This window comes from Doryrhamphus excisus, linkage group LG16 (genome assembly GCF_037039965.1).
Source record: "Doryrhamphus excisus strain RoL-2023G ecotype Guam linkage group LG16, RoL_Dexc_Guam_v1.1, whole genome shotgun sequence".
Lineage (NCBI taxonomy): Eukaryota > Metazoa > Chordata > Actinopteri > Syngnathiformes > Syngnathidae > Doryrhamphus > Doryrhamphus excisus.
Genome location: NC_136372.1, coordinates 4,757,483 through 4,783,522, shown reverse-complemented (window position 1 = coordinate 4,783,522; position 26,040 = coordinate 4,757,483). Strand labels below are relative to the sequence as shown.

Genomic DNA, 26,040 nt, shown 5'->3' with positions numbered 1-26,040 from the left:
TTAGGTAAAGAACTACACTAACCAGTTATGTTTTTACATGGATTCTGCTGCTTCATCTTGTAAGATTATTTTTGTTATTTATTTTTATTTTTTTTTTTAGGTAATGGGAGATCAGTCCAAGGTAATTGAACCAAATGTCTTATGTGCATATGTTGTTTCAGATACAGCATAATCTTGGTGTGTTTTCAACAAGATTACTGACTTTAGATAGCACTTTTTGAATTAAAATGATTAAATCTTGGGTATAATTGGTAACCTAAATGTTACTTGGGGGAAGAAAATGCAATTCCAAATGTCACTGAAGCACCTTTTGACCAAGGAATCCAGGAAGATCATCTTTAAGAGATTCCCATCTCATTCCCTTGTGCCTGAATTGCTTAATATGCATTGGTTTTTTTTTTTTTGTTTAAACTATTAAATGAATTAAAATCTTGAATTGCTTCTTACAGGCCCAATGTGTAACAGATGGAGACTCCCCGAGAGGTCCACTACGGTGTGAGTGGAGGAGCGCTCCCTGCTGGCCGAGGTGTGTACTGTCGGATGTGAGCGCCTTTGAATCAGTGCTACTGGCCCTTTAAGAGGAGGAGGCTGAGCCACACTGAGCATCCTGGCTGCGGTGTTTTTGTCTGTCAGTGAGCGCTCCCGGGGCCGAGACGGCTGAAAGGATTTCCAAAAAAGGGGGGAGGCAGGTAAGAAGTCATGAGTTCTAATTCAATATCGTTATAATAGAGACAAATATTTAATACAAAGAACATTCATTTTAATAATTTTGAGGGGCACTGCATCTCGCGTGAGGTGCTAGCTTACTTAGACTTCTTTTGTCTCCTTTCTTTTATTTTTTTTTCCTAAAAAGTAATTAATCTCTAAGTCTACTAAATCACTTCACCATATTTCATATGACTATATAGTTATGTGACTATAAATGTTGTGTTATACTGCGTTTCCGTTTGCGTGCCATGTGATGAGTCTCGTGCTTCAAGCTAGCTGGAATGAGGCTTAGAATAAATGTGTAAAATTGAAATAATCACAGTCAAAGTAGTCACATTTTAGTATTAAATATCTTTATTACTGTTTAATTTTGCTTATAATCATGTATATAAAAGCGGTGTGTTACGTTCTAGTACATCAATCATATTCTGTATTGTTCTAAATGGCTACTGTTAATGTGACTGTGTGTATGTTGCAACTTTTTTTGTGTCACCATAACACAATTAAGTCATTTATGTCCACCAGACACACATGTGGATTTGGTGGGTCCCCCACCCCCCCAACCACCCAACCCCCCAAGCATGTTGCATCAGTCCAATCATATTTTCACAGCGTCATAACTATACTATAAAATAAAATAAGTGGAAATATCCATGCAGCTGCTCAAGGGAGAGGGTGGGTCCGCGCTTTCCGCTTCTCCTCATTACTTCCAGATGTTGGTCGGATTTTTGCTCCCCGCCTCTTGCCCTGAAATTTGCTGGGCTTGCGCTGTCCGGTCGGTGCCTCGGAAGATGGATGACGGCTTGAAACTCACATCTGTGCTCCTTTTGACCCAATTTCCTTTCAAATCGGGTGTGATTTTGTAACAGAAGGAAATGATACATCACAGCATATCATAGCAATCTCCAGATACTAGGCAAAACAGCCCCTTAGTGGTGGTGTGTAGTGTTGGGCATGCATTCCCAAACTGGTGTGGGTGTAAAACCACTTGAGGCAAATTTCGACTTTTTTAACTTCAGATTCTTCGGTTCTCCGAGCTCAAGACCAGTATTTCCATTGGCCACCGGACCTGGTCTTCAAACAAGTACAGTCCCTGGTTTATTGTGGTTAATTGGTTCCAGACCCAACCCGTGAATTGAAAGCAATGTAATGTTTTCATAGCTAGAGTATAGAAAACCTGTTTATAACTTTCTAAACAAATTTTTACCATTATTAGAGCCCCGTAGGCATGATATAGCACCCCTATAGTCAACTTTACACTCCTTTTAGTCTTTGTTTACATCACATTGCTCAACTGTAACACGCAGGCTATGGGATCACTGGAGTGACGCAAGAGACTGCCATGGTTTTAAACATTAGCGAGCGCGCTAAATAGTTAGCCTCCAATTTATTTGCTGTATTCTAAACCTGGGAGACAGAGCCTTTTCCATTGCTGCCCCCACCCTCTGGAACTCTTTGCCCCATTCAAAAAAACAACTCAAAACCCACCTGTTTAAATCCGTTTTTTAATGTTTAACTCTTTATACCTGAGTGCTGCGCCCCGCCCCACTTTGTTTGGATATTGTATTTTCATGCATCTTATACTCTTTTTTTTACTCAACTCCATTTTTATTTATTTTTCTCTACTGTAAAGCGTCTTTGAGTACTCTGAAAAGCGCTATACAAATAAAATGTATTATTATTATTATTATTATTATTATTAAACTTAGGACAGGGTTTAAAACAGAATAGGAAGAAGGACAAAGAAGCCAAAAATCTACCACTTCCACACTGAGTGAGAGGAGAAAGTCTTTTCACTCTCATATCGGACATGCCGTGTGACTGTAATTAATGTCATGGTTCAATAATAAAACATTACTGACATCTAGTGGCCATATGTTGTATTTCAATATTTTTTTTTACTAATAATACGGCAAAGTCGAAACAGCGATCACTTATTTTAGTTTAGTTTTTTTTGCGAAAAATGACTGTGTCAGTTTTAGGCCACGTCTCCATCAGCAAAGGGTTCAAATCTCGTGGATAAGTTCCCCATTAGCATTTTAGCATTTCAATAATTTAGATTTTAATGTAAAATCTCAATGCAAGGCTTTAATAACATTGCCTTTGTTTCACTTTAGTGTTATATGCTGAGAGGAATGAAAACATCTTGTAGGTATCAAGTGCTACATATGAAGTATTATTGTATGTACAACGTAGACTGATGCTAAAGATGTTTTTATGACATGCTTCCTAGTAAAGCCGTTTTGTTCTATTTGTTTGGACATATCCTTAATTCAGATGATTATTAATGTAGATAAAATACATTATTATGTCCGGTGTCTTCATCCAACATGTCACAAGTTGTTTTGATAAGCGATTTGTGGACCCCGACGCGGGGGTGTAGTCCACTCATCATACAATGCCGCACTGTTGGTGTGTGCTGTTGTGTAACAGGACACTGGCTGTGCGCAATGAGCTACCAGCGGTCATCTCCACCTCGTAGCAGCTGTGCGACCCACGGATGGTCTCCATGCTGTCATTCGTGACCTCACAGTCGCACTCAGTGAAACTTCAAAAAAAATGTTCTAAACACAGATTGAGCCTAACTACCTGTGTTGTGTTACATTACATCAACAATTAACAACAAATCCCGATGTGGAGTTCTCTTGCAGAGCTGGAATGCGATGCGTCTCGTTACGGCATTTGGACCCGCTGGGGGCTGCGATGGAATGCGGGGTTATAAACGCCATTTGCACACTCGGCCACACGCCGGCAAGACTAATGAAATTACACCCCAGACCTGCATGACGCTGTCCAGTGTCTACGGATTAGCTGTTAAAGACACGCCTGGATAATGAAGCATCTGTTCTCGTAAAAAAAAAAAAAAAAAAACACTGTAAAGTTTGTGGTTGCCATCCAATCAAAGTGTATGGAGTGAGTTCTTTGATGAGCTAACACACCTATGAACACACACACGGGGAGAGAGAGGAGCAGAGACTGTCTTGCATGGAGTCAAACCTCCATTGTTGATATCAGTGTTGATACCGTGGGCAACATCGCAATAACGGTTGCCCTTCTATGGCCACAGCTTTGCCTGGAATGTACCGGACTGTTCCGGTTGTCTGAGATGGAAGTTTGCTTCCCATCCAAGAAGACTTCATCAGTTAATTCTTGATGACTATATAGGACAGCTGTCATCTGAACAGCATTTATTCTCTGAGGTTGAGGTATGACCCAATCAAGTTTTACTTATTTGTGGTGCAAAACGACAGTCGTTATGATACAGTGGAGTGAGTGGAATGGGAGTGATTACACCCAAACCACCAATACAAAAAAAAATAAACAAGACTGTCCAAAAACTGGGCTTTTTTTTGGCAAAAACGGAATCATACAAAAACCATTTCTGCGTGGTTTTTTTTGCCTGTAATTTTAACACTGGGCTGCACAGTGGTCGAGTGGTTATCGTGCAGACCTCACAGCTAGACCCGAGTTCAATCCCACCCTCGGCCATCTCTGTGTGGAGTTTGCATGTTCTCCCCGTGCATGCATGGGGGTTTTTTGGGGGGTACTCCGGTTTCCTTCCACATTCCAAAAACATGCTAGGTTATTTAGCGATTCCAAATTGTCCATAGCGAGTGGTTAGCACGCAGGCCTCACAGCTAGGAGACCCGAGTTCAATCCCATCCTCGGCCATCGTTGTGTGGAGTTTGGATGTTCTCCCGTGCATGCGTGGGTTTTTTTCCGGGTACTCCGGTTTCCTCCCACATTCCAAAAACATGCTAGGTTAATTAGCGACTCCAAATTGTCAATAGGTATGAATGTGAGTGTGAATGGTTGTTTGTCTATATGTGCCCTGTGACCCTCGTGAGGATAAGCGGTAGAAAATGAATGAAGTAATGAATTAATTTTAACACTGGGCTACACGGCAGTCGAGTGGTTATCGCGCAGACATCACAGCCAGGAGACCAGGGTTCAATTCCACTCTCGGCCATCTCTGTGTGGAGTTTGCATGTTCTCCCTGTGCATGCATGGGTTTATATCCGGGTACTCCGGTAGGTTAATTAGCTACTCCAAATTGTCCATAGGTATGAATGTGAGTGTGAATGGTTGTTTGTCTATATGTGCCCTGTGATTGGCTGGCCACCAGTCCAGGGTGTACCCCGCCTCTCATCCGAAGACAGCTGGGATAGGCTCCAGCACCCCTCCGTGACCCTTGTTAGGATAAGCGGTAGAAAATGAATGAATGAATGAACTGAATCACGCTAGACTTGACTTGCAAGCAGACCGGACCGTACCACAGCAAATGCACCAGAGTTCCTTTTAACCGAGCAAACAGGACAAGTGTGAACACACCCTTGAAGGTTTCGACTTGGCTCCCAGTAAGAACATCCAGATGACACCATCTTGATGCTTTCCAAGAGCCATTCCCAGGCTGATGTGTTAGTAACAAAACACTGCTTCTATATTAGAGACGATGCTCAGGCATTCGCCTCGCCTCGCTGGTTTTGGCCCGTTCTCATTTGGGAACTGTTCCCAACCCCACTGTCCTGTTGAGGTGCGCATAAGAAGTACTTCTGGAGAGAGTTTAAACAAATATACTGCCGCAAAGCAAAACATGTAGTCAGATACTGTATACACATACTGAAGAGTTTACACTCCTTCCAGTAAATCATGTTTAACATGTGCACATATGGTCTAATCTGGACTAAGAGGAAATCCCAATAATCCCACCTCAACCCTCTTAACAGAATAATCTACATGCCAGAGTTGTTCATTTAACATTAGCTCCTTTTACACAGATATCCCTCAAAAGCTACATGTGCCTTTCATATTGAAGTGTGATATTTCTGCAGTAATCAGAGAATTACAGGTCATGTGACGCAAACAGCGACACTTTGTGTGACATATGTCCACAATGACATCACTGTCAACACAACAGGATGGGAGAAGTGAGTCTGACGTGTTTATATTAACACCCCTGTCCCGCAATAGTGGATTTCCCTTTCACACAGGTGGCATCCCACCTTTGTTATGGCTCAGCTTGCAAAGGCAGAAAAGTAGTCTTATGTAAGCCTCAACATAAGTCTGATAGTAGTTTGATGGTAGTCTAAAAGGGGCATCACAGCACTTTTATAGCTTTCATACGACTTCCAAGGGTGGAAAATTGCCAGGTCGACTTTGTCCCCTCATTTTGGTTGACTTTTGTGTCTGTGATATTTATACAGACTGGAACAATGCCAGCTGCCAATACACAGGACTTGTCACCACTGATATTACCTCCAAATACAGACATTTTTTGGACTTTTTTGAGTTATCTGTGCCTTTTATACAAAAGAGTGACACTGGAAAAAATGGCCAGCTTTTACTGGCATTGTAAAAGGGGCGGCTGGAATCAGCTTTGATACTGTCTCAGAATGGAATATTGGCAGGGTAAATGATCCCTCCCCCTATCTATTTTGATGATGTTTACACAGAACAAAAAGACAGGCAGTAAAAAAGCCGGCTTTTGCAGGCTTCATCCTGGCTCTGTTACTGCTTTGATTCTGCCACTAAAGGCAGAAAATTGCCAGACTGACTTTGACAGCTTTTACAGGCTATTGTCCTGTTTCTGATACAGATTTGTTACTTCCTTAGTGAAATATCGGCGAGGTGACATGCTCTACCCCCATTTTGGGCCTTTTATACAAAACAGTGACACAGAAAAAGATGGCTTTTACGGGCATCTTTTTGGTGCCCCCCATTCTGTGTAAGTGACCTTTATGCAACACCAATAGCAAACAACGATGTGTAAAAGGGGCTTGTGAATTAAAATGGGAAGGATCCAACATAATACTGGACCAAGGTGACTTCCTGTGCTGCGGCATCCAATCCCGAGCTTTTAAGCCCCGTGAAGCTTTGAACCAGCATCTTCTTTCAGTCTGGTCTTCGTCTTCCTCCGTTGACCCCCCCAGTCGGCCCCCGGAGCTTGCCATCATTCTTAATCCCCGACCTCCATTAAGAAGGCATTTTTTACCAAATATCTCAGGCCCCACCCTTGTTCCGTTTCCTGTCTTAGGCCAGCAGGATGACCCAAAAGCGGGCTTTCCAAGCGTTTACTCTGCAGAATCTACTAGACCAGGGGTGGGCAAACTACGGCCCGGGGGCCACATCCGGCCCGCCAAGAGTTTGAATACGGCCCGCCCAATCTTTCCAAAGTATTTCATTTAAACTCAACATACAACCTGGCATCATGGCCTGAGCCAACCTTTTGATGGTTTTATCAATTTCGTTTTTTGACATGGTCTGTTGTTTACAAAGTGTTCCTGAAAAAAGGGACACAAGCACATAATAATAATAATTATTATTATTAGATTATTAGATTGTTATAATTATTATAACTATTATATTAATGCTAATTATTATATTAATTATATCTAATATTATTGTTATATTTGCATATTTTACATAATAATAATATAATAATTATTATTTTAATTTTATTGTAATTATTATAATATTTTATTATTTTTAAAATATTTAAATATAAATATAAAATAATAATAGCATATTTTATGACAATTTTACAGATACAATAATACCAGGTGGACTGTTACGTGTAAAATATATAGTCTGCCCCCCCAAATTTTGTCATATCAATGCGGCCCGCGAGTCAAAAAGTTTGCCCACCCCTGTACTAGACCCTGTCCTCCATTTTGGCATGGACCAGACTCAGGCTCATCACATCAGCGTCCACTCCCCCGTACCGCCACACTTTTTAATGCAAGGAGCAGGAGTTTTTCCAAAAGGGCCGAGTCCCGGTGGCGACGTCCCATTGGCTCCCGTGTCCCTCAGTTCGAGCCGGCTGCGTTGCCATGTGGATCACGAGATCATCAGAATTCACTACACAAACGCCTGCTTTTGTCTCCTCATTTTCAAGCCGCTCTGAGGGGCCAGTTGTTGTACATTTTGCTGACGTAATTCTTCATGGCGACGTCGAGGACTGAATGAAGCCATCTGTGCCGCACATGGAGGAGGCAGACAAAGACGTCTCAGCGAATAGACACATCCCTCCTGTTGTATAACTCCTTTTAAGATCTTTCGTGGCCCTGAGGAGAAGTCGTCTTGACCATAAATGAGCTTTCCTTCGGAAGGCAAAGTAGCTGCTTCTCATCAGCGAGCGCTTTTGTCCGTATATTTTTAGACACGGGAATGCACAAACGATGGTCACGCTGAAGGCAAAGAGATTTTAAATTACATATTGACTTCTTCCTGTTTGTTCTTGTGATCTCTTATGTGATCTTCCTCGTGTTTGCATCCCTCGTGGGAGGCGACTACATCCTGGGGTTTTGCAAATGTTGATGTTTTCATTGAAAAAGTTTCTTAAAAGTTGCTCTCGGTTTCCTTTTGGAGCTTCCTTTCCGGTAAACGCTTCCTTTGATCGGACCTGGATGGACAATTTGGGGGTCGCCAATTAACCTAGCATGTTTTTGGAATGTGGGAGGAAACCGGAGTACCCGGAGAAAACATGCAAACTCCACACAGAGATGGCCGAGGGTGGGATTGAACTCGGGTCTATTATTTGTGAAACCTGTGTGTTAACCACTCGGACACCGTGCAGCCCCTAAAAGGTTTTCATTTACAAATTTGTCAAAAAGTCAATATAGGGGTGTTATTTCATGTCTAGAGAGCTCTAATAATGCTTAAATATTCATTCATTTTCATTCATTCATTCATTTTCTATGCCGCTTATCCTCACTCGGGTCACGGGTGGTGCTGGAGCCTATCACAGCTGTCTTCAGGCGAGAGGGCGGGGTACACCCTGGACTGGTGGCCAGGCAATCACAGGGCACATATAGACAAACAACCATTCACACTCACATTCATACCTATGGACAATTTGGAGTCGCCAATTAACCTAGCATGTTTTTGGAATGTGGGAGGAAACCGGAGTACGCTGAGAAAACCCGGGGAGAACATGCAAACTCCACATAGAGATGGCCGGGGAATTGAACCCTGGTCTCCTAGGTGTGAGGCCTGCGTGCTAACCACTCTTTCACCGTGCAGCCGTTTTATCAACCTAGCATATTTTTGGAATGTGGGAGGAAACCGGAGTACCACATCCACACAGAGATGGCCGAGGGTGGAATTGAACCCTGGTCTCCTAGCTGTGAGGTCTAACCACTTGACCGCTGTACAGCCTCCGGACCTTGCTGTATTAGCGCCAATTAGCATCACTCCATTTTGACTTTTAGATACAATGTTTCCATTGTCAGTTTCACACAATTATTATCGGGCTGCCACTAACGATTATTTTCTTAGTCGATTAAACTAAAGCTTATTGTTTAAATTAATCGAGTCCGCGGTTTGGCCACAGTACGGACCAAATCAATATAAACTTAAATAAAAACATAATGCATTCAGATGACTCATTCAAAGATCATATGTAGTATTCTACACTGGTCAGTAGGTGTCAGTAATGTTACGGTAATGTTTGATGAGACACACTTGATCGTTGGAACAACAGGCTTTTATTGCAGGTTTGAAGTCATCCCTAATTAAAATCCCTAATACCGAAAACATGGGCTACTGTTGGCTTATTTACTCTGATTATACGAGTGTAAAGATGACTATAGGGTTGTTATTTCATGTTTAGAGGGCTCTAATAATAATAAATAAGGATGCTGCTTTGTGGAAATTCACTGATAAACAAGGGATTACTGTAACATGAAAATCCCAGTGGACAATGACGAATGGATGAGTTGGTCCACAGACATGTCTGTCGACATGAGTGGGTCCCTAAAGGGTGGAGCTAGACGACAGTCGGCTGATGTGTCAACAGGGAATTGGATAAACAGCTGATAATGTTTTTTCCTCATCCAGGCCATTGAAGGGTTAAATTATGTCTCACTGCTGTGATGTCTCGTTTACGCGCTCCTTTCCTGGGCTGGGAGGAAGTGACTGGGTTATTACCGGGTCCTTAGGGAATCCAAAGATGGAGTTCCCTTTCCTGTAAACACTGGACTTCCATCTGACCTCCACGTATTAACGCTAATTAGCTGGCAAATGTCATAACAAATGTTGTTCCAGACAAATTTGAATGAAATCACAGAGTATTTATCAGAGTATTTGAGCTTAAAAGCTGCAGCTGTGTTTGTGAATCTGTGGGAGCTGAAGAGGCTTTGGCCGGTGTCGGCGTGTCTCGGGATCTGGGAGTTTTTATCTGAACCTTATGTGGGAGTATTCGCCGTCTGTGTCGTATGTGTGCAACTTGCTCCAACAGTGGTTTAAAAGAACATTCATACAAAAAAAAGTCTATACTTTTTACAATTATCAATGAAACTGCAGAGAAATTTTGTTCCATTTTTGTTCCAGAATGAAATAACTGCCGTCGATGGCTTACTAATCCGTATCACATGCACATACACAAAAGTAGTCTCAGATAAGCAACTGGCAATTAAAAATTAATCGCAGTTAATTGGTTCCAGACCCGATCGTGATGAGTGAATTTCCACCAAGTAGGATTCCTCATTTATAAATTAAATATTTTTATTCTTAGAGCATAGAAAACCTTTTTACGTCCTTAAATTATTATTATTATTTATTCTGAATTATTTAAATTATTTGTACAAATTACTGTTTATGCTGTACATTGTTCTTATTTGATGTAATCTACATATATATTTATTCTCCACATTATTATTTATTATTATACAGAAGCCAGGCAATTTCACTGCTGTGTTATTGTGCAATGACAATAAAGAAAGTCTATCTATCTATCTATCTATCCATCTATCATCCATCCATCCATCAAAATACAATTTTTAACATTATTAGAGCCCTCTACACATGAAATAACACCCCTATAGTTAACTTGACACTTTTATTACCCATTACAGTAGACATTATAATAGAAAAGACATAAATAACATGTGTGCTTATGAGTGTTGCTGTAAATGTGTTCCGGTTTTAGCTTGTTGGGGTTTACGGCTGCAGCAGTAGCTTGTGTTGGGAATTATTATGCCTGTTGTGAAAAACCTGTTGTTGCGGCGATCGAGTCTGCAAGCCTCTTCAAAGCAGGAAAAGGCAGGATATGACGTTTGAATATTGGCGCCTTCTAAAGTATTTGACAAATTTCTAGATCCCAACTAGTAACTCTTAACATGTGTTTCCTGGAAATAAGACATCGTAACCACTACAGCATCACTCAGCTTTGCGGGTCCCGAACAACACTTCAGCAACTATTTGTTTGTTTTGAGGTGAACTTTCATGCCAAATACTCGTGTGCGCTCGCTGTCTGTCTGGCTTTCATAGAGATGCCCCTCCTCTTTTTATATTAGAACCAGCTGTGGAAGCGGGGGGGGGGGCTGCATGAATGAATGGCTCTTTGTGACGTGCGGCACCGAAAGGTCTTCTTTCTTCGGCGGCTACTCCGCCCTCTGACGTGCCCTGTGATGATACAACAACAACAACAACAACTACCAGCCTTGTTATTATGATTAAAGGTCACTCAAAAGTGACAAAAAAATGAGGGAATAATGTCAATTCCTGGAAACACAGTAGAAAGGAGATCTCAGTGGAAATGTGAAGATCAGCAGACATTCAATCTGGAACATGTATGCACTCCCTACTCAGCAAAGGAATGTATATGCTAACGCTAACAGTGGATCTGTGCGATCGATCGATGGTCCCGAGATGGTTAGCGTACAAATCGATCGATTTCTGCGCTCACGATCGATGGTATATTACTGCGCCTGGGATGGATGTGTGTAGTTTGTTTGGATGCCAACAGGTGGCAGCGCTGAGCGTTGTTACTTACAATAATCAACAGGAAGTCGATGCATGCAAATTTCAAATCTTTGATTAATTGTCAAGCAGTTCACTTTGTTACCGTTCTCGGCGGGGGGAGTGTGAACCCTAACCCCTAACGCTAACCCTAACCCTAACCCTGTCATTGTATGCAATTAGCAGATCAACGATTGTCATTATATCGTCCGCACGGTGTCAAAGCATCGGTCTCCAGCGCAAGGCAGTTATATCCATCGTAAGCGCAGAAATCGATCGATTTGTGCGCTAACGATGGAACCATCTCAGGCGCAGCGCTATGGATCGATCACGCAGATCCATCGTTAGCGTGTAATATATACACCAGGGGTCTCAAACACGCGGACACTAGTTTGAGGCCCCCGCCTTGATATGAAAGTTTAATGTTTGATATGGATGCTGTATGGTATCATGTACCCAGAAAAAAATTATTACGTTTGATTCATGTTCATGTTAAAGGTTAAATAACTGTTAATAGTTATATCCTCCCTATCTGTGTGGAAGTGGTAAGTTTTTGGCTATTTAAGTTTAAAGGAAATAACTTGAAGGCTACCGTTTAGGTCGCTAGCTCTCTAGTTTGCGAGTTAGCATGTGTCTCAAGACCCTGCAGTTGCGTAAATAAAAAAAGAGTATAAATGTGACTATAGTCGTGTTTTGTCATGTCTACAGGGCTCTAATAATGCTTTGTTCATTTTAATCTGAAAAAAATAATTTGTCTACCCACCAACTATATGTGGTTTCTTAAGTTTTTATTATTTGCCGGTTTATTATTATTATTCTATTTATTTATTACTGAGTGATTGATTTTCTTTATTCTTGATTTGTTTATTTATTTTTCATCTTATTTTGTGTAGAAAAATAAAAATTAAGATATTTGAGAACAGGTTTTATCAGAGCTTTTATTGTAGAAAATCGAAACCAAAGCACTGAAAAAGTTTGTATATTTTTCTGTTTTTAATAAATGCGTTTTTTTTTTTTTGAAAACCTGATGCAACCCACCTTAGCCCAGACCCTGAGTTTGAGACCCCTGATATACACCAAGCTGTGCGTTTTGGTTCGGTCAGATAGAAATAGATAGGGTTAAATCGTGGCGAGTTGCTGTGATGTCACGTTATTTACATTGCTGACGCAGCTATCCGCCATCACGGCGATGGTGGAAACGCAAGCCAGATGAGGGTTCATGGCTGTGAACCGCACTGCACGGTGGCTAACAGCTGTATAGCTCGCTGGAGACGTGATTTAAGGCCCAAGGTGCATCAGTTAAAAGAAAACATTTCCCAATCAAACAGTAGGGGAAGGAGCGCCTCGGCCTACTTGGACCTCCTGGCCGCACCACGACTGTGATCAGGCATCTAACGGGGGGGCTTTATTATTCACAATCCGCACTGTCTTTCTGAAAGACTGGAATGTTTTTCCTGGCTTTGCAACCTGTGTTTAGAGCACCCTCGACATAAGTCTGTTTTTATCTCTGAGTCAACAACTTTAAATGGCCCTTCCTCTGATGACCACTTGCCACAATCCCACTTATCTCCCCTTCCTGAGATTTGCTTTTTTTTTTTTTTTTTTTTTTTTTTTTACTCTTTACTTTTGATGGTTTCTCCGCCAGCGTTGACCACTTCTCGTTTCTCACAGGTGCCGACCTCAAAAGCGTCAGAGAAAGGAAGGGAGTTGCCGTCGAAGCTGTATGGTATGTAACGCAGCCGTGCCGCTCAAATTTTACTGGCCCTCAACATATTCTAAAAAATAAATTCATTATTATCGACATATTGTATAATATTAGATATTACTCTGATTTGCTTTGTCACCTCTAAGACAAGATGTTGATATTTTGTTCAGATAGCTTAGTTTATATACTGATGTGCATTCAACATCTCAGTTCAGTGAGACACACAAGCACCAGACCAGTGATCGTCGGAACAACAGATTTTTATATTTTTTTTGCAGACTTGAATAATCACACATATGAGTCTTATTTATGTCTGAAATTATTTTTTTTTCTATTATGTCTACTATGGTAATGGTAATGGTTTTATTTCTTTTGAACATGCATCAGATTACAATTGAATGCCTCACATAATCAGTTCACAGTTCCACATGTCCAAAAAGGAGTAGGAAGAAGCAAAGCTTATTAAATCCTACCCCTCCATCTGGCACTTTTACAATCTGTAACTGTTACATTTGTTCACTTCTTGCTTTCCTAATATAGTTTTAAGTTTTTTTTTATTTTATTTTTGTCACATACCGAAGTACGAGGTGATATGACCATATAATGACATAATGACATAACTTATTATGACCATCTTTTTAATATGACCATTTCTTCTCTGACCTTTCTAATTATTTTTTCTGTACTCCCTTTGGAAAATGTTGAACAAGTTGAACAATTTTGGTCCCAGTATTGACCCCTGGGGTACTCCGCATGTAATATATAAACTTGCAGATGCCTATAATGGACAACACGAATGTACAGATGGCTATAGACATGGTATGTCATATCTAGAGCGCTTTAATAATGTTTAAAACTGCAGTTAGAAGGTCATAAACAAGCTTTTTCATGCTCTAACTCCAGAAATATTCCATTTATAAATAAGCAATCCTACTTGGCGGAAATTCACTCATCAGAGGTGGGTCTGGAAGCAATTAACCGCAATAAACAAACAATTACTGTATTTAAAAATGTATCAAGACAGGCCCCGCATCCTTCAGTTTTTCTGTACGTGGCCCTGACTGGAAAACGTTTGGAAAAGGAAAATAAACTCTTCTTAATTCACAAACCATTCCCAAGATTGAAGTTGGGAGACTGAGTGGAAAAACCCCTAATGGAAGGTGGGGAGGGTGGTATTTCTGACTTAGCAATACCCGAAAGATGTAATCCTTTGTAATGGCAACAACAGTGACTCAGTGCGAGTGGAAGAGTGTGATACACTTGAAGAAGTCCACATGGCATTGCTCTTCAGGGTGGTCCCCCATCGTTTTGCAGGAAACTGTACATATGACCGTGCAGAAGATGCCATGGCAAGTTCAAAAAAAAGACCCCCACGTCCCAAATAATGCTGTTATTCTCGTGAGATCTTGCAGTGCATTCCCCAGATGGGAATTTAGCGCACGCTGACCTGCATCTTTCCCCTCTGGAGGCTTTTAATCTTAAAGAAGTCAGGCAGTGGAGGAGTTAAGCTCCATTAAGATGGCACGTAGATGTACTGGAAGGGATCATGGAGGGAGAGTAAAAAGGGAGGCAACGCCGCTGTCCTGCTTGAGTCATTGAAAGAGCAGTCATAAAGGATGAGTGCATTTGACATAGTTTTATTTAGCCAATTTTTATCATAAAAGCGTACTAAATTCAGCAAGAACACGCCGTGTCAGTGAACATGTCATCTCAATGGAACTCTCAGTGCACACGGGGGAGTGTGTTACCGCCAGCAAGACAGATGCAGAGGGGGGGCTTGTAGCCGTGGGGGTTTTTTTTCTCTCTCTCTTTTTTTTTTTTTTTTTTTTCAGGCAGGCGCTGATGTGGGAAAAAAATGAAAAAGTATTTAAAGTTAAGTTTGAATGCAGGCTCGGCCACCAGTCGGTCGAGTTTGGGATGTTTGGTTGCGTAGCTGCAGACTAATTATATCTCATCAACTGTCCCCTGTCAGCTCCGCCCCTCCCTTGGCACACACACACACACACACACACACACACACACACACACATACTGTCCCACTGAAACATCAACATGACACTTTAATTTCACACTGGAGATAAACACTGTCAGTAGCTGGATGTAGCCAAAAACCTCGCCGCTTTCATTCTTGATTGTGATTATTCCACATCAGTGAACTCTTCATGTATTTCCCAGGACTTGTCTTTTTATTTTTTTTTACTCCATAAATCCTCTTTGTAATGTATCCAAATCACATCTGGGATGACAAATTCCCGCCCCGAAAGTACGCTCCAATATAGTTGGCTAACTTATCAAACCTATCGAGTTAAATAGAAACATTTCACAGCTCCAAATGTGGCAAGCGTTAAGTTACGTCAATGTCATAATGGCCTTGTGAGCGTGTGTCTGTGTGTATATCGCGTGTATACTATGTGTGTGTGTGTGTGTGAGTGCTGGTTTAAGCGGGTGATGAAGGGCACAGATAAGCTCAGAGGCAGCGAGACATTAAACCGACTCCACGACTTCAAACATACCAAGTCCATTTAGTCAGCGCTTTTGAGAGCGTCCTACTTTTCACAAGCGAGTGAATGCTGAGTGCACCGTCATAAGATAAGAGCCAGAGAAAGTGAAGGGACGCTACCTGGAAAAAGTGGCCTTTAAATGGTTATATAAAGTGAGGATAGCGGCACGGTGGTCGAGTGGTTAGCACGCAGACCTCACAGCTAGGAAACCAGGGTTCAATTCCACCCTCGGCCATCTCTGTGTGGAGTTTGCATGTTCTCCCCGAGTTTTCTCCGGTTTCCTCCCACATTCCAAATTGTCCATAGGTATGAATGTGAGTGTGAATGGTTGTTTGTCTATATGTGCCCTGTGATTGGCTGGCCACCAGTCCAGGGTGTACCCCGCCTGGGATAGGCTCCAGCACCCCCCGCGACCCTTGTGAGGAAAAGCGGTAGAAAATGAATGAATGAATGAATGAAAGTGCTATCTGTTAGCGCCGGGTCATAAAACAGGACAACTGTGGCTGTAGGCAACCTCCTCATATAGGGCAGTTTCCTCCTGAGCTATTGGTGTGAGATTCATGCGTTACATTTGTCATTTATCAGTGCTATTAATAGTTTCCTATTTACGGTTATTACAACATTGGTTCTGTTGAGTCCTTCCACTTTCTCATGCACTCCAAATCATTATTAAGTTAGAAAAATGGACCTCCTGAAACTAATTGACTCTAACCTAGGTTTCACTGTTTCAAATTGTTCAAAGCACATACCGAAGTACGAGGTGATATGACCATATCATGACATAATGACATAACATATAATGACATGTTATCAAACCATCTTTTTAATATATAATATTTCTTCTCTGACCTTTCTAATTATTTTTTCTGTGCTCCCTCAAGAACAAAAAGCAGTGGTATACTCCGCAAATAAAACCAGCTTTAAGTCTTTTGTGACTTTGGAAAATGTCATTGATGTACAAGTTGAACAATTTTGGTCCTGGTATTGACCCATGGGGTACTCCGCATGTAATATATAAACTTGCAGATGCCTATAATGGACAATACGAATGTACAGATGGCTTTCGACATGTTATGTCATATCTAGAGCGCTTTAATAATGTTAAAAACTGCAGTTAGAAGGTCATAAACAGACTTTTTCATGCTCTAACTCCAGAAATATTCTATTTATAAATAAGCAATGCTACTCATCAGAGGTGGGTCGATGGTTATATGGGGGTATATGGTTCAAATTCTGAGTTGTACAAAGCATTAGGACGAGTTTGCATTTGTAGGACCCCTCGAAATGGGCAAAAATGACACAAAAACTGTTCGTTCTTGAGACATTCTTACCAAATTTCATGTGTTTAAGTAGTGAACTGCCAAAAGATGGGTTAAATATTACATTTCCCACAAGCTGATGACCTCGCATGTTAATGTTTTCCAACAAGACCAACTGGGATGCTGTCGCTGCTGTTGAAGTCGAGGAACAAACAGATCATGTGTTCCCAATGAATCAAATGTATCACAGTGCTCCGCAATTAGCGGCGAGACCAACTCAGAACTCCTGATCATCAGCTGACATTCGGCAATAAATGTTGAAAAAGCATAGAAGAAACTATAAAGTGCATGTGTGTGAGCAAGCCCTGATTCCACAGAGAGAGCAAAGGTAGCTGGTGCAGATGATTCCTAATAAGGCTGCAGTCTCAAACCTCTGTCCTGGAATTGGCTGCCAGGAAACTTTTCCCCCCGTAACTCCTCTTCTACGCAGGCTAAGAAGAGAAACAAACACGCACAGGCGACTGTGACCCGCCCGCCGCGCTCAGAAAAATGGACGGATAAAATTAGATTTGGGAAGGCGGGCGGGGGCAGACTGTAAGACGCACAAACACAATGATGTGCTAAGAAAGAGAAAGTTACAATGTGGGCTTGTGTGTACGTGCACAGCTACACAACTCCCAATAGGCGTATTAATATGAACTATTTCATTTATATAGCCTCATCATATTAAAGCATTTTATTGCTCCAAGGCTCCCCCTAGGGCTGTAAAGTGGAATTGAATTGTACACCAGCTGTAATAAAAATACATTGGCAGCAGGAAATCGTCAATAAACATCTATCACTGTCAAAAACACATTATTTTACATAGTTTTTCATATCATAAGAAGTTATGTATTTTTCAAGAAAAATGTGCATCTCAGCTTTGTGATATAGGTTAAAAAAACTAATTATTAGTATGAACTTTGGTCTTTTTTTCTTTTCTTTTTTTTCATTTTGGTAGTGTTTTTTCTGTATATTTTTGTCTTGTAATATTATGACTTTATTCCCATAATAATTATTTTTTATTCACACTTTTTGTTTCTCATAATATTACAAATTATATATTATTATATTAAATTATAAATTAATTAATTAAATATAAATTATATAATATTACTTTTTTCCTCATCATGTTATAGCATTAATTTTGTAAAATTGCTCCTTTTTTCTCTTAATATTTTGACTTAAATCTTGTATAAGTACACCTGTTTTTTTCCACTTCCACTTCATTTTTAATTTTTTAAGATTTACAATTTAAAAAATATATATTTTGTTTGTTTTTCCAAATATTTTGACTATATAAATAGCAGCTTTTATCTGTGATATTTCAACTTGATGCTACTAAAATGACATTATTTTTCCTCGTAATATTTTTTCTCTTAATATTTTGATTTAAATCTTGTATAAGTACACCTGTTTTTTTTCCCCACTTCCACGGTTCTTTCATTTTTGATTTTCCAACTATTTCAATTTTCATCATAATATTGGGAATTTATACACATATTATTTTGACTTCTTAAAGTTACAACTGAAAAAATCTATATATTTTGTTTGTTTCTCCAAATATTTTGACTATATAAATAACAGTTTTTATCTGTGATATTTCAACTGTATGCTACTAAACTGACATTATTATTATTATTTATTTAATTTACAACATTTGTTCTTAATATTTTGACTTTATTTTTGTAAAATTACTGCATACTTTTTCTTTGTTGTTTATTTGTATGTTTTTTTTTATGTTAAATCATGTTTTTAGACGATGCCGAGGGCCAATAGGCCCCTGCTTTAGTATGTTTAGCGCTGTTGCCTAAGATAATACTACACGAGTTACCAAAGTAGATCCAGGGTCACCATGGCAACAATTACTTCAGTCTGAGCAGCAACTGTTGAAAGCAAATGTATTGATAGTTAATGTAATTGTTTGTGTTTCCCTGCTTTAGGTGATCGTTAGCGGGTGACTGACAGCAGCATCCAGCCTTAAAATGGCCCAAGTGCTGCATATGGACGCTGGCTTCCCAGGTACACTTAGAATAATGTTTAAAATGCTAAGAGTTGCCTTTGTGATGTCGTTTCACTCGAGTGATGTCAAGGCTTTAAGGTTAAATGGCACTCGGCTGCATTATCTAGCCAGCATACACAAATAACAATGGCCCCAAAGTTGATCCCATTTTCTGAGGTCTGAGCCCAAGATTAGACACAGATTTCCGTTTGTTTAAAGTTGATTTCCTTCCCCTGCAGGGAAACTCAGCTCGCCAGCTCCCCCGTCCTTACACGGCAAGGAACAGGAGGCGCCCTACTCAGTGGAGACCCCCTACGGCTACCGTCTGGACCTAGACTTCCTCAAGTATGTCAACGACATAGAGAAGGGAAACACCATCAAGAAGGTGCCGATTCAACGCCGTCCGCGCTATGGCTCGCTGCCCCGCGGCAGCTATGGCTACACAGGCTCCTGGTGGACCTCCACCGAGTCTCTGTGCTCCAATGCCAGCATGGACAGTCGACACTCCTCGTATTCCTACTGCGCTCCGGGCTACCACACCACACAGAGGCCCAGCTTCAGCACCGCTCGTGTGGAGAAGACCTTACTGGATGCGCGCAGGAAGCTGGAGGAAGAGAAAGAAGGACGGAGATTCTGTAACCTGGGCAGCATGCACAGCAGCGTGGCGGGCTCCAACACCTCCATCAGCAGCGCGCACAGCTTCAACCGAGCCCAGGGTGGGGGAGGAACCTTCACTCCCGTGAGCTCCGGGCTCTCCACTCCGGTGACACCCACCCCGGCTCACCTGCAGCACGTCAGGGAGCAGATGGCAGCCGCCCTTAGGAAGATCCGAGACCTTGAGGAGCAAGTTAAGACCATCCCTGTTCTACAGGTGAAGATCTCTGTGCTGCAAGAAGAGAAGCGGCAGCTCAGTGTCCAACTGAAGAGTCAGAAGTTTCTGGGCCACACAATGAGTTTTAATCGAGGTCGGAGCAGAGGCGAGCTGTACATCGATATCCCAGAAGAAGATGTGAGCTCCGGAGCGAAGGACAACGGCAAAACATCAGAGCCGCTATCTCCCACCACACCCGAGGGCTCCAAACAAGACTCAGGATGTGAGATTGAGGACACAGTTATCGTCGCCGGAGCCAGACCGGATGCCAAGCGAGAGGTGCGCACTATTGGAGTCGGACCAGAGGGAGAGAAGAGCATCCGGCAGGTTGGGGTCGGAGTTCGGGAGGTCGATCTGGGGCTACTACCCGAGGCCGAAGCTTTAAAGAATCAAGTGGTTCACCTGGAAGGTCAGCTGAAAAGAATGATGGAGGAGCTGCAGGCTACTTCTGCCCGGAAGGACACTGGTCCTCGGGCGGAGCACCCAGTGATGGCCACCAGCCTGGGATGGCAGGAGCTACAGGACAGCAACCTGCAGACTCTTGTCACCTTCACGCGGCAGTCCCCGCACAGGGAACAGAGGACTGTCGGGATCCAGGTGTACACTCTGGAGCAGCCTACTGTGGTGGAAGTGGGCTCTCTGCTGCGAGCGGTGAGCTGCAGCCCACCTTCTGCGGACATTGAGGACCACCATAGAGGACCAACTGAAGGTTCAACAGGTACTATTGCAAAACTACTACCACTAAAATTGTATTTAAACTGTGCAGGTATTTTTAAAAGTACAATAGGACTTGTATTTCCTTCCCCAGAAGCTCCAGTAGGTGTGCCGGTCGCAGTCAGTTCCAAGCAGGTCCGTGACGTTCTCAAGAGCGAGCTGTCCACTTCAGTACCCGTATCCAACTCCGCCATGACTGTAGGCACCGCCGACAATCAGATGGCCGCTGTCATGTATTTCAAAGAGGAGGAGACACGCCTTGACGGTAGCACGGAGACTTTTCAGTCACAAGATGGCCACACGACAGGTAATCTTATTGTTAAGACGCTCCTCTCAATCTCCATTCCTCCATTTATGGAACCTTCTTTTCTTTCCAGCCTCGTCTCCGCTATCGTATCTGAGATCCATCATGAAACGGAAAGCAGAGGGGGAACCGGGCTCGCCATCTACAAAGAAAAACCTACAGTTCATCGGTGTTAATGGAGGGTAAGAGTCTTTTAAACTCACTGGACATAACATTAGGTACACCAGCCGATATGTTGAGATCACAGGACATTAAAATAAATTTCCAGGTCTTTCACACACAGCCCAGACACTGTTCTACTATTAACTGGGTGTCTTTTAACCTTTTATATGGCACCCCTCCCTGTATAAATAACTAAATACAATAGCACTGTAAAATACTACTAAAACTTCATACAGAAATATAATTTGTACTGATAATAATAATAATTGGGCATTGCTTTACATTTGAATCAATATGAGCATTTCTATGTTATACTTTATAGTAATAACAAGTTTTATTATTATTATAATATTAAAGGTGAATTTTTTGCCCGATTTTTGGCGCCCCCTGGAGTCCAGACCGCTCTTAGCAGTTGCCAATACTTCATTGCCGACTGGGCCTGACTAAAAGACAAGATTTTTTTGTATTATTTCATTCATTAATTTTCTACCGCTTATCACGGGGGTGCTGGAGCCTATCCCAGCTGTCTTTGGGTGAGAGGTGGGGTACACCCTGGACTAGCGGCCAGCCAATCACAGGGCACATATAGACAAACAACCATTCACACTCACATTCATACCTATGGACAATTTGGAGTCACTAATTAGCCTAGCATGTTTTTGGAATGTGGGAGGAAACCGGAATACCCGGAGAAAACCCACAAATGCACGGGGAGAACATGCAAACTCCACACAGAGATGGCCGAGGGTGGGATTGAACTCGGGTCTCCTAGCTGTGAGGTCTGCGCGCTAATCACTCCACCACCGTGCAGAATTGACGAATGTGTGCATGTTCTGTCACAGGTACGAGTCAACATCGTCAGACGAGAGCAGCAGCGACAGCTCGGACGAAGGGAGCGACTCCAGCGAGTATCACGAAGCCCGGGAAAAACTACCAGAGTCCGCGACCAAACACCAGCCAACCCCCCAGCTTATAGAGGGCAATGGCGTACCTCAGCATCCGGCTAACAAAACAGCGCCCGAGGATTCCTCCTCTCAGCCTGCAACAAAGGACCAAACGGCGCTATCTCCAGCGAACGAGTCTGGAACGCCAGAATGTGATTCCCAGACGTCGGCGCCCGGCGCTAACCTTGCACCTCCATGTCCCGCCAAGGGGTCTGCCTGCCAGGAGAGTGTCAGCCTGCCGTCAACCACCAGCACTGAATCCAACTCGCATGTTACCTCCTCAGCAGCTCAGTGCGTCGCTCAAAGTCCAGACGTTGCTCGGCAGCTGGCGGCGGACACTACTGCCCCCTCCGACCAACCCACGCCGCCTCCTGAGAGCAATCCCACTAAACAAGTCAGGTGAGCCCACACATGATCGTTTACAAACAATGGACAATGAAAACAATTCATCTTATTTTGTCGTCATTCCAGGCTGGAACTCAGCGATAGCTTGATGTCGGCTCTTCATGACCTTCAGAAAGCCCTCGGAGAGCCTAACGCCTTCAGCGAACAAAGCGCCGTACGTCTAAACATCATTATCATCCTTCGGACATTAGTGCGCTTGTCCTAAGCGTCATACCTTGTGTCTCCACTCAGAGGGCGGCGTACACCAACGTGCTGCAGGAGTGGCTGCGCGTGTCCTGCCACAAAGCAGCGGACGTGGCGGCAGTCGAGGCCTACACGGACGCCTTCGCCGCGGTCTCCCCTCAGCTGCTGGAGTTTATCATCAACATGGCGGACGGAAACGGGAACACGGCGCTGCACTACACAGTCTCGCATTCCAACTTCCCTGTGGTCAAACTGTTGCTTGACACCGGTAAGTATCTAATTATGCATTATGCCAGATGACTCTGTCCTTTCTCTGTTGTATGGGGCAGCACAAATTCTACCTAGCAACAAGGCTGTACAAACACCATTGCTGTCCAATTTAATATGGATTCTAATGTTCATATGGATTCTATACAACAAAAATGTAATGTTTTGATATCGTGGATAAAGATAAAAAAAGGAAAAAAAACACTGTACTTGCAGAATATACTACATGTATACTTTTTTATTGGACAGTGACAAAATATTATATTCCAATATTAAAGAAATTATAATTTTATCATGTCATGCATCTGTTCAAAAGCAATAAATTACTTTATTAAGCCATTTTTTTTGTTCTGCCACAATAATGTAATGGATTAAAATGTGATATTAAAAAAGAGATCAATTAATTAATCACAGATCATGATTAATTAATCATGCTATAATTTTTTTACTCAATCTCTGGTATATTTATACTGACTTAAACAGGACAAGCATCAATGTTTTCTTATGGTATGTTGCTCTGCCACAATAATGTAATGGATTAAAATGTGATATTAAAAAAGAGATCAATTAATTAATCACAGATTATGATTAATTAATCACACTATCATTTTTTTACTCAACCTCTGGTATATTTATACTGACTTAAACAGGACAAGCATCAATGTTTTCTTATGGTATGTTGCTCTGCCACAATAATGTAATGGATTAAAATGTGATATTAAAAAGAGATCAATTAATTAATCACAGATCATGATTAATTAATCACGCTATAATTTTTTTACTCAATCTCTGGTATATTTATACTGACTTAAACAGGACAAGCATCAATGTTTTCTTTTGGTATGGATGAGGGTTCATATCTGTCTTGAATAATATTTTTTATGTTTTTTTGTGTGTTGTCAGTGTGTACTGTTTTATTACATAAGTGTCTTGTATTTATGTTTGTATAACAGGCTTGTGCAACGCTGACAAGCAGAACAAAGCGGGCTACACCGCCATCATGCTCACCGCTCTCGCCGCCTTCCATTCTGACAGCGACCTTCAAACTGTCCTGCAGCTGCTACGCACCGGCGACGTCAACGCCAAAGCTAGCCAGGTGCGCCCTCTGTTGCCTTCTCGCCGGTACTACACCACACAGACAACAACCACCATATGTTTTAATATGTGTCTTCCAGGCCGGTCAGACGGCACTGATGCTGGCGGTCAGCCACGGCCGGGGGGACATGGTGCGGGCCCTCCTGTCCTGCGGGGCGCAGGTCAACATCCGCGATGACGACGGCTCCACGGCGCTCATGTGCGCCTGCGAACACGGTCACGTGGACATTGTGCGTCAGCTACTGTCTGTGCCGGGCTGTGATGCCACTCTCACTGACAACGTGAGCATTTTTTTTTTTTATGAATATCATCCCGCTGCACGGCGGTCGTGTGGTTAGTGCGCAGACCTCACAGTTAGGAGACCATAGTTCAATTCCAACCTCAGCCATCTTTGTGTGGAGTTTGCATGTTCTCCCCGTGCATGCGTGGGTTTTCTCCGGGTACTCCAGTTTCCTCCCACATTCCAAAAACATGCTAGGTTAATTGGCCACTCCAAATTGTCCATAGGTATGAATGTGAGTGTGAATGGTTGTTTGTCTATATGTGCCTTGTGATTGGCTAGTGAGGATAAGCGGCATAGAAAATGGATGGATGGAGGTTATCTGGTACGTGTAAATTGTCCATAGGTATGAATGTGAGTGTGAATGGTTGTTTGTGCCCTGTGATTGACTGGCCACCAGTCCAGGGTGTACCCCGCTTCTTGCCCAAAGACAGATGGGATAGGCTCCAGCACCCCCGCTACCCTTGTGAGGATAAGCGGTAGAAAATAAATGAATAAATATCATCCCTTCTCTCCAAACACCTCACGTTACAAGTGTCTTTTCATTGTTTCAGGATGGCAGCACGGCGCTCTCCATCGCTCTGGAGGCCAGCCAGAATGACATCGCTGTGCTTCTTTACGCTCACCTCAACTTTGCAAAGCCCCCTTCCCCTGTGAGTATGCTAAGACATATCTCTGAGTAGTCCTGGCTTATTTACTACTAGTAAGATAACCGTAAGATAACCTTTCTCCTCCATCTTTTAGGTTTCACCAAAGTCCCCTCTTCTGGGTTCCTCTCCTCCTCCTGCTGGTGAAACAAAATAAGTCCACTGGTTCTGTGGTTCTGCACCTGACAGGACAACAACACTTTTGTGTGTTTTACACCCCCCGTTCATTTAAGCACATTATCATTTGCAGATGGTCACACCTCCACCGTTGTTATCAGCCTTTACAGCTGTGTTTTCTGTCAGGAGAGAGAGGGGTGTCGGCTAAACTCCAGCTCACATTTGGTCACTAATAACATGAAGATTATGTTTTCATTGCCGCATATTCACATTTATAATATAATATAAGTGTCCTTGATCAGTTGCCTCCACACGGTCTGCGGTGCTACAAGATTCTGCACTGCCGTGACTGTTTTATCCGTATTTATACAATATATCAAACTTTATGCACTCTATTTTTGATAGTTTTTCCTCAGGACTTCAGTGGATTACTATTTTTATTTGAACCAGCAAAGTCATGATTTTATGTGTGGGGTGCAGTAAACATTCCCGAAAAAGGCAAGAGTATTCCGCGTTGCCATTCGTGAAGCTTGGCAGTAAGGAAAGAGTTTGTAATTGCTGCGGTCGTGTATGAAGGAACAGAGCAGCGGGAGCAGGAAGTGACAGATGAGGGTCTGTGAAGTTGTGTATGATATCTGAATTATATATATGTCAACTGGTAGCTAATACAACAGTAAAAATCGAAACACTCGAGGCTGTTGATGTCGACCTTTCTAACACTTTCTAACCCGGCAGATTTCATATTCACTTTTTGAGCAACTCAAATCTTTTATAAACGTGTTCTTAATTTAAGCATCTATCTTTTTTATACATGTAGGGTTTTTAAGCTCACACCTACTTTATGTAACCTGCGCAGATCTTAATTAAGCTCATGTGTTATATGAAGGGTTATGTACAATTTTTTAGACTGTGTTTCTTCTATTATGTGTGCATTTTTTTGGAAGAATTAATAATAATAAATACGGACCACACTGTTACTGTTGTTCATTATTATTCCATTCTGGCAGTCCTTTAGAGGGCACCCTGTACTGTTTAAGTTTGTGCAAAAATTTAATAAATTATTATTGTTCTTTTTCCATATTATAACGAAAATATAT

At 42.1% G+C, this 26,040-nt stretch overlaps 1 protein-coding gene across 1 annotated transcript; it reads left to right on the top strand.

Annotated features, from left to right (window-relative positions):
* The first annotated feature begins 567 nt into the window (after positions 1-567).
* On the top strand, positions 568-26,040 carry kank2 (KN motif and ankyrin repeat domains 2). The gene is made up of 13 exons (XM_078797456.1): positions 568-689; positions 13,120-13,174; positions 18,896-18,974; positions 19,194-20,543; positions 20,634-20,846; positions 20,917-21,025; positions 21,848-22,348; positions 22,421-22,508; positions 22,586-22,805; positions 23,758-23,900; positions 23,980-24,180; positions 24,734-24,832; positions 24,924-26,040. Exons 3-13 carry the CDS (start codon positions 18,938-18,940, stop codon positions 24,981-24,983), a joined length of 3,021 nt encoding a protein of 1,006 aa, XP_078653582.1. The 5' UTR covers positions 568-689; positions 13,120-13,174; positions 18,896-18,937; the 3' UTR covers positions 24,984-26,040.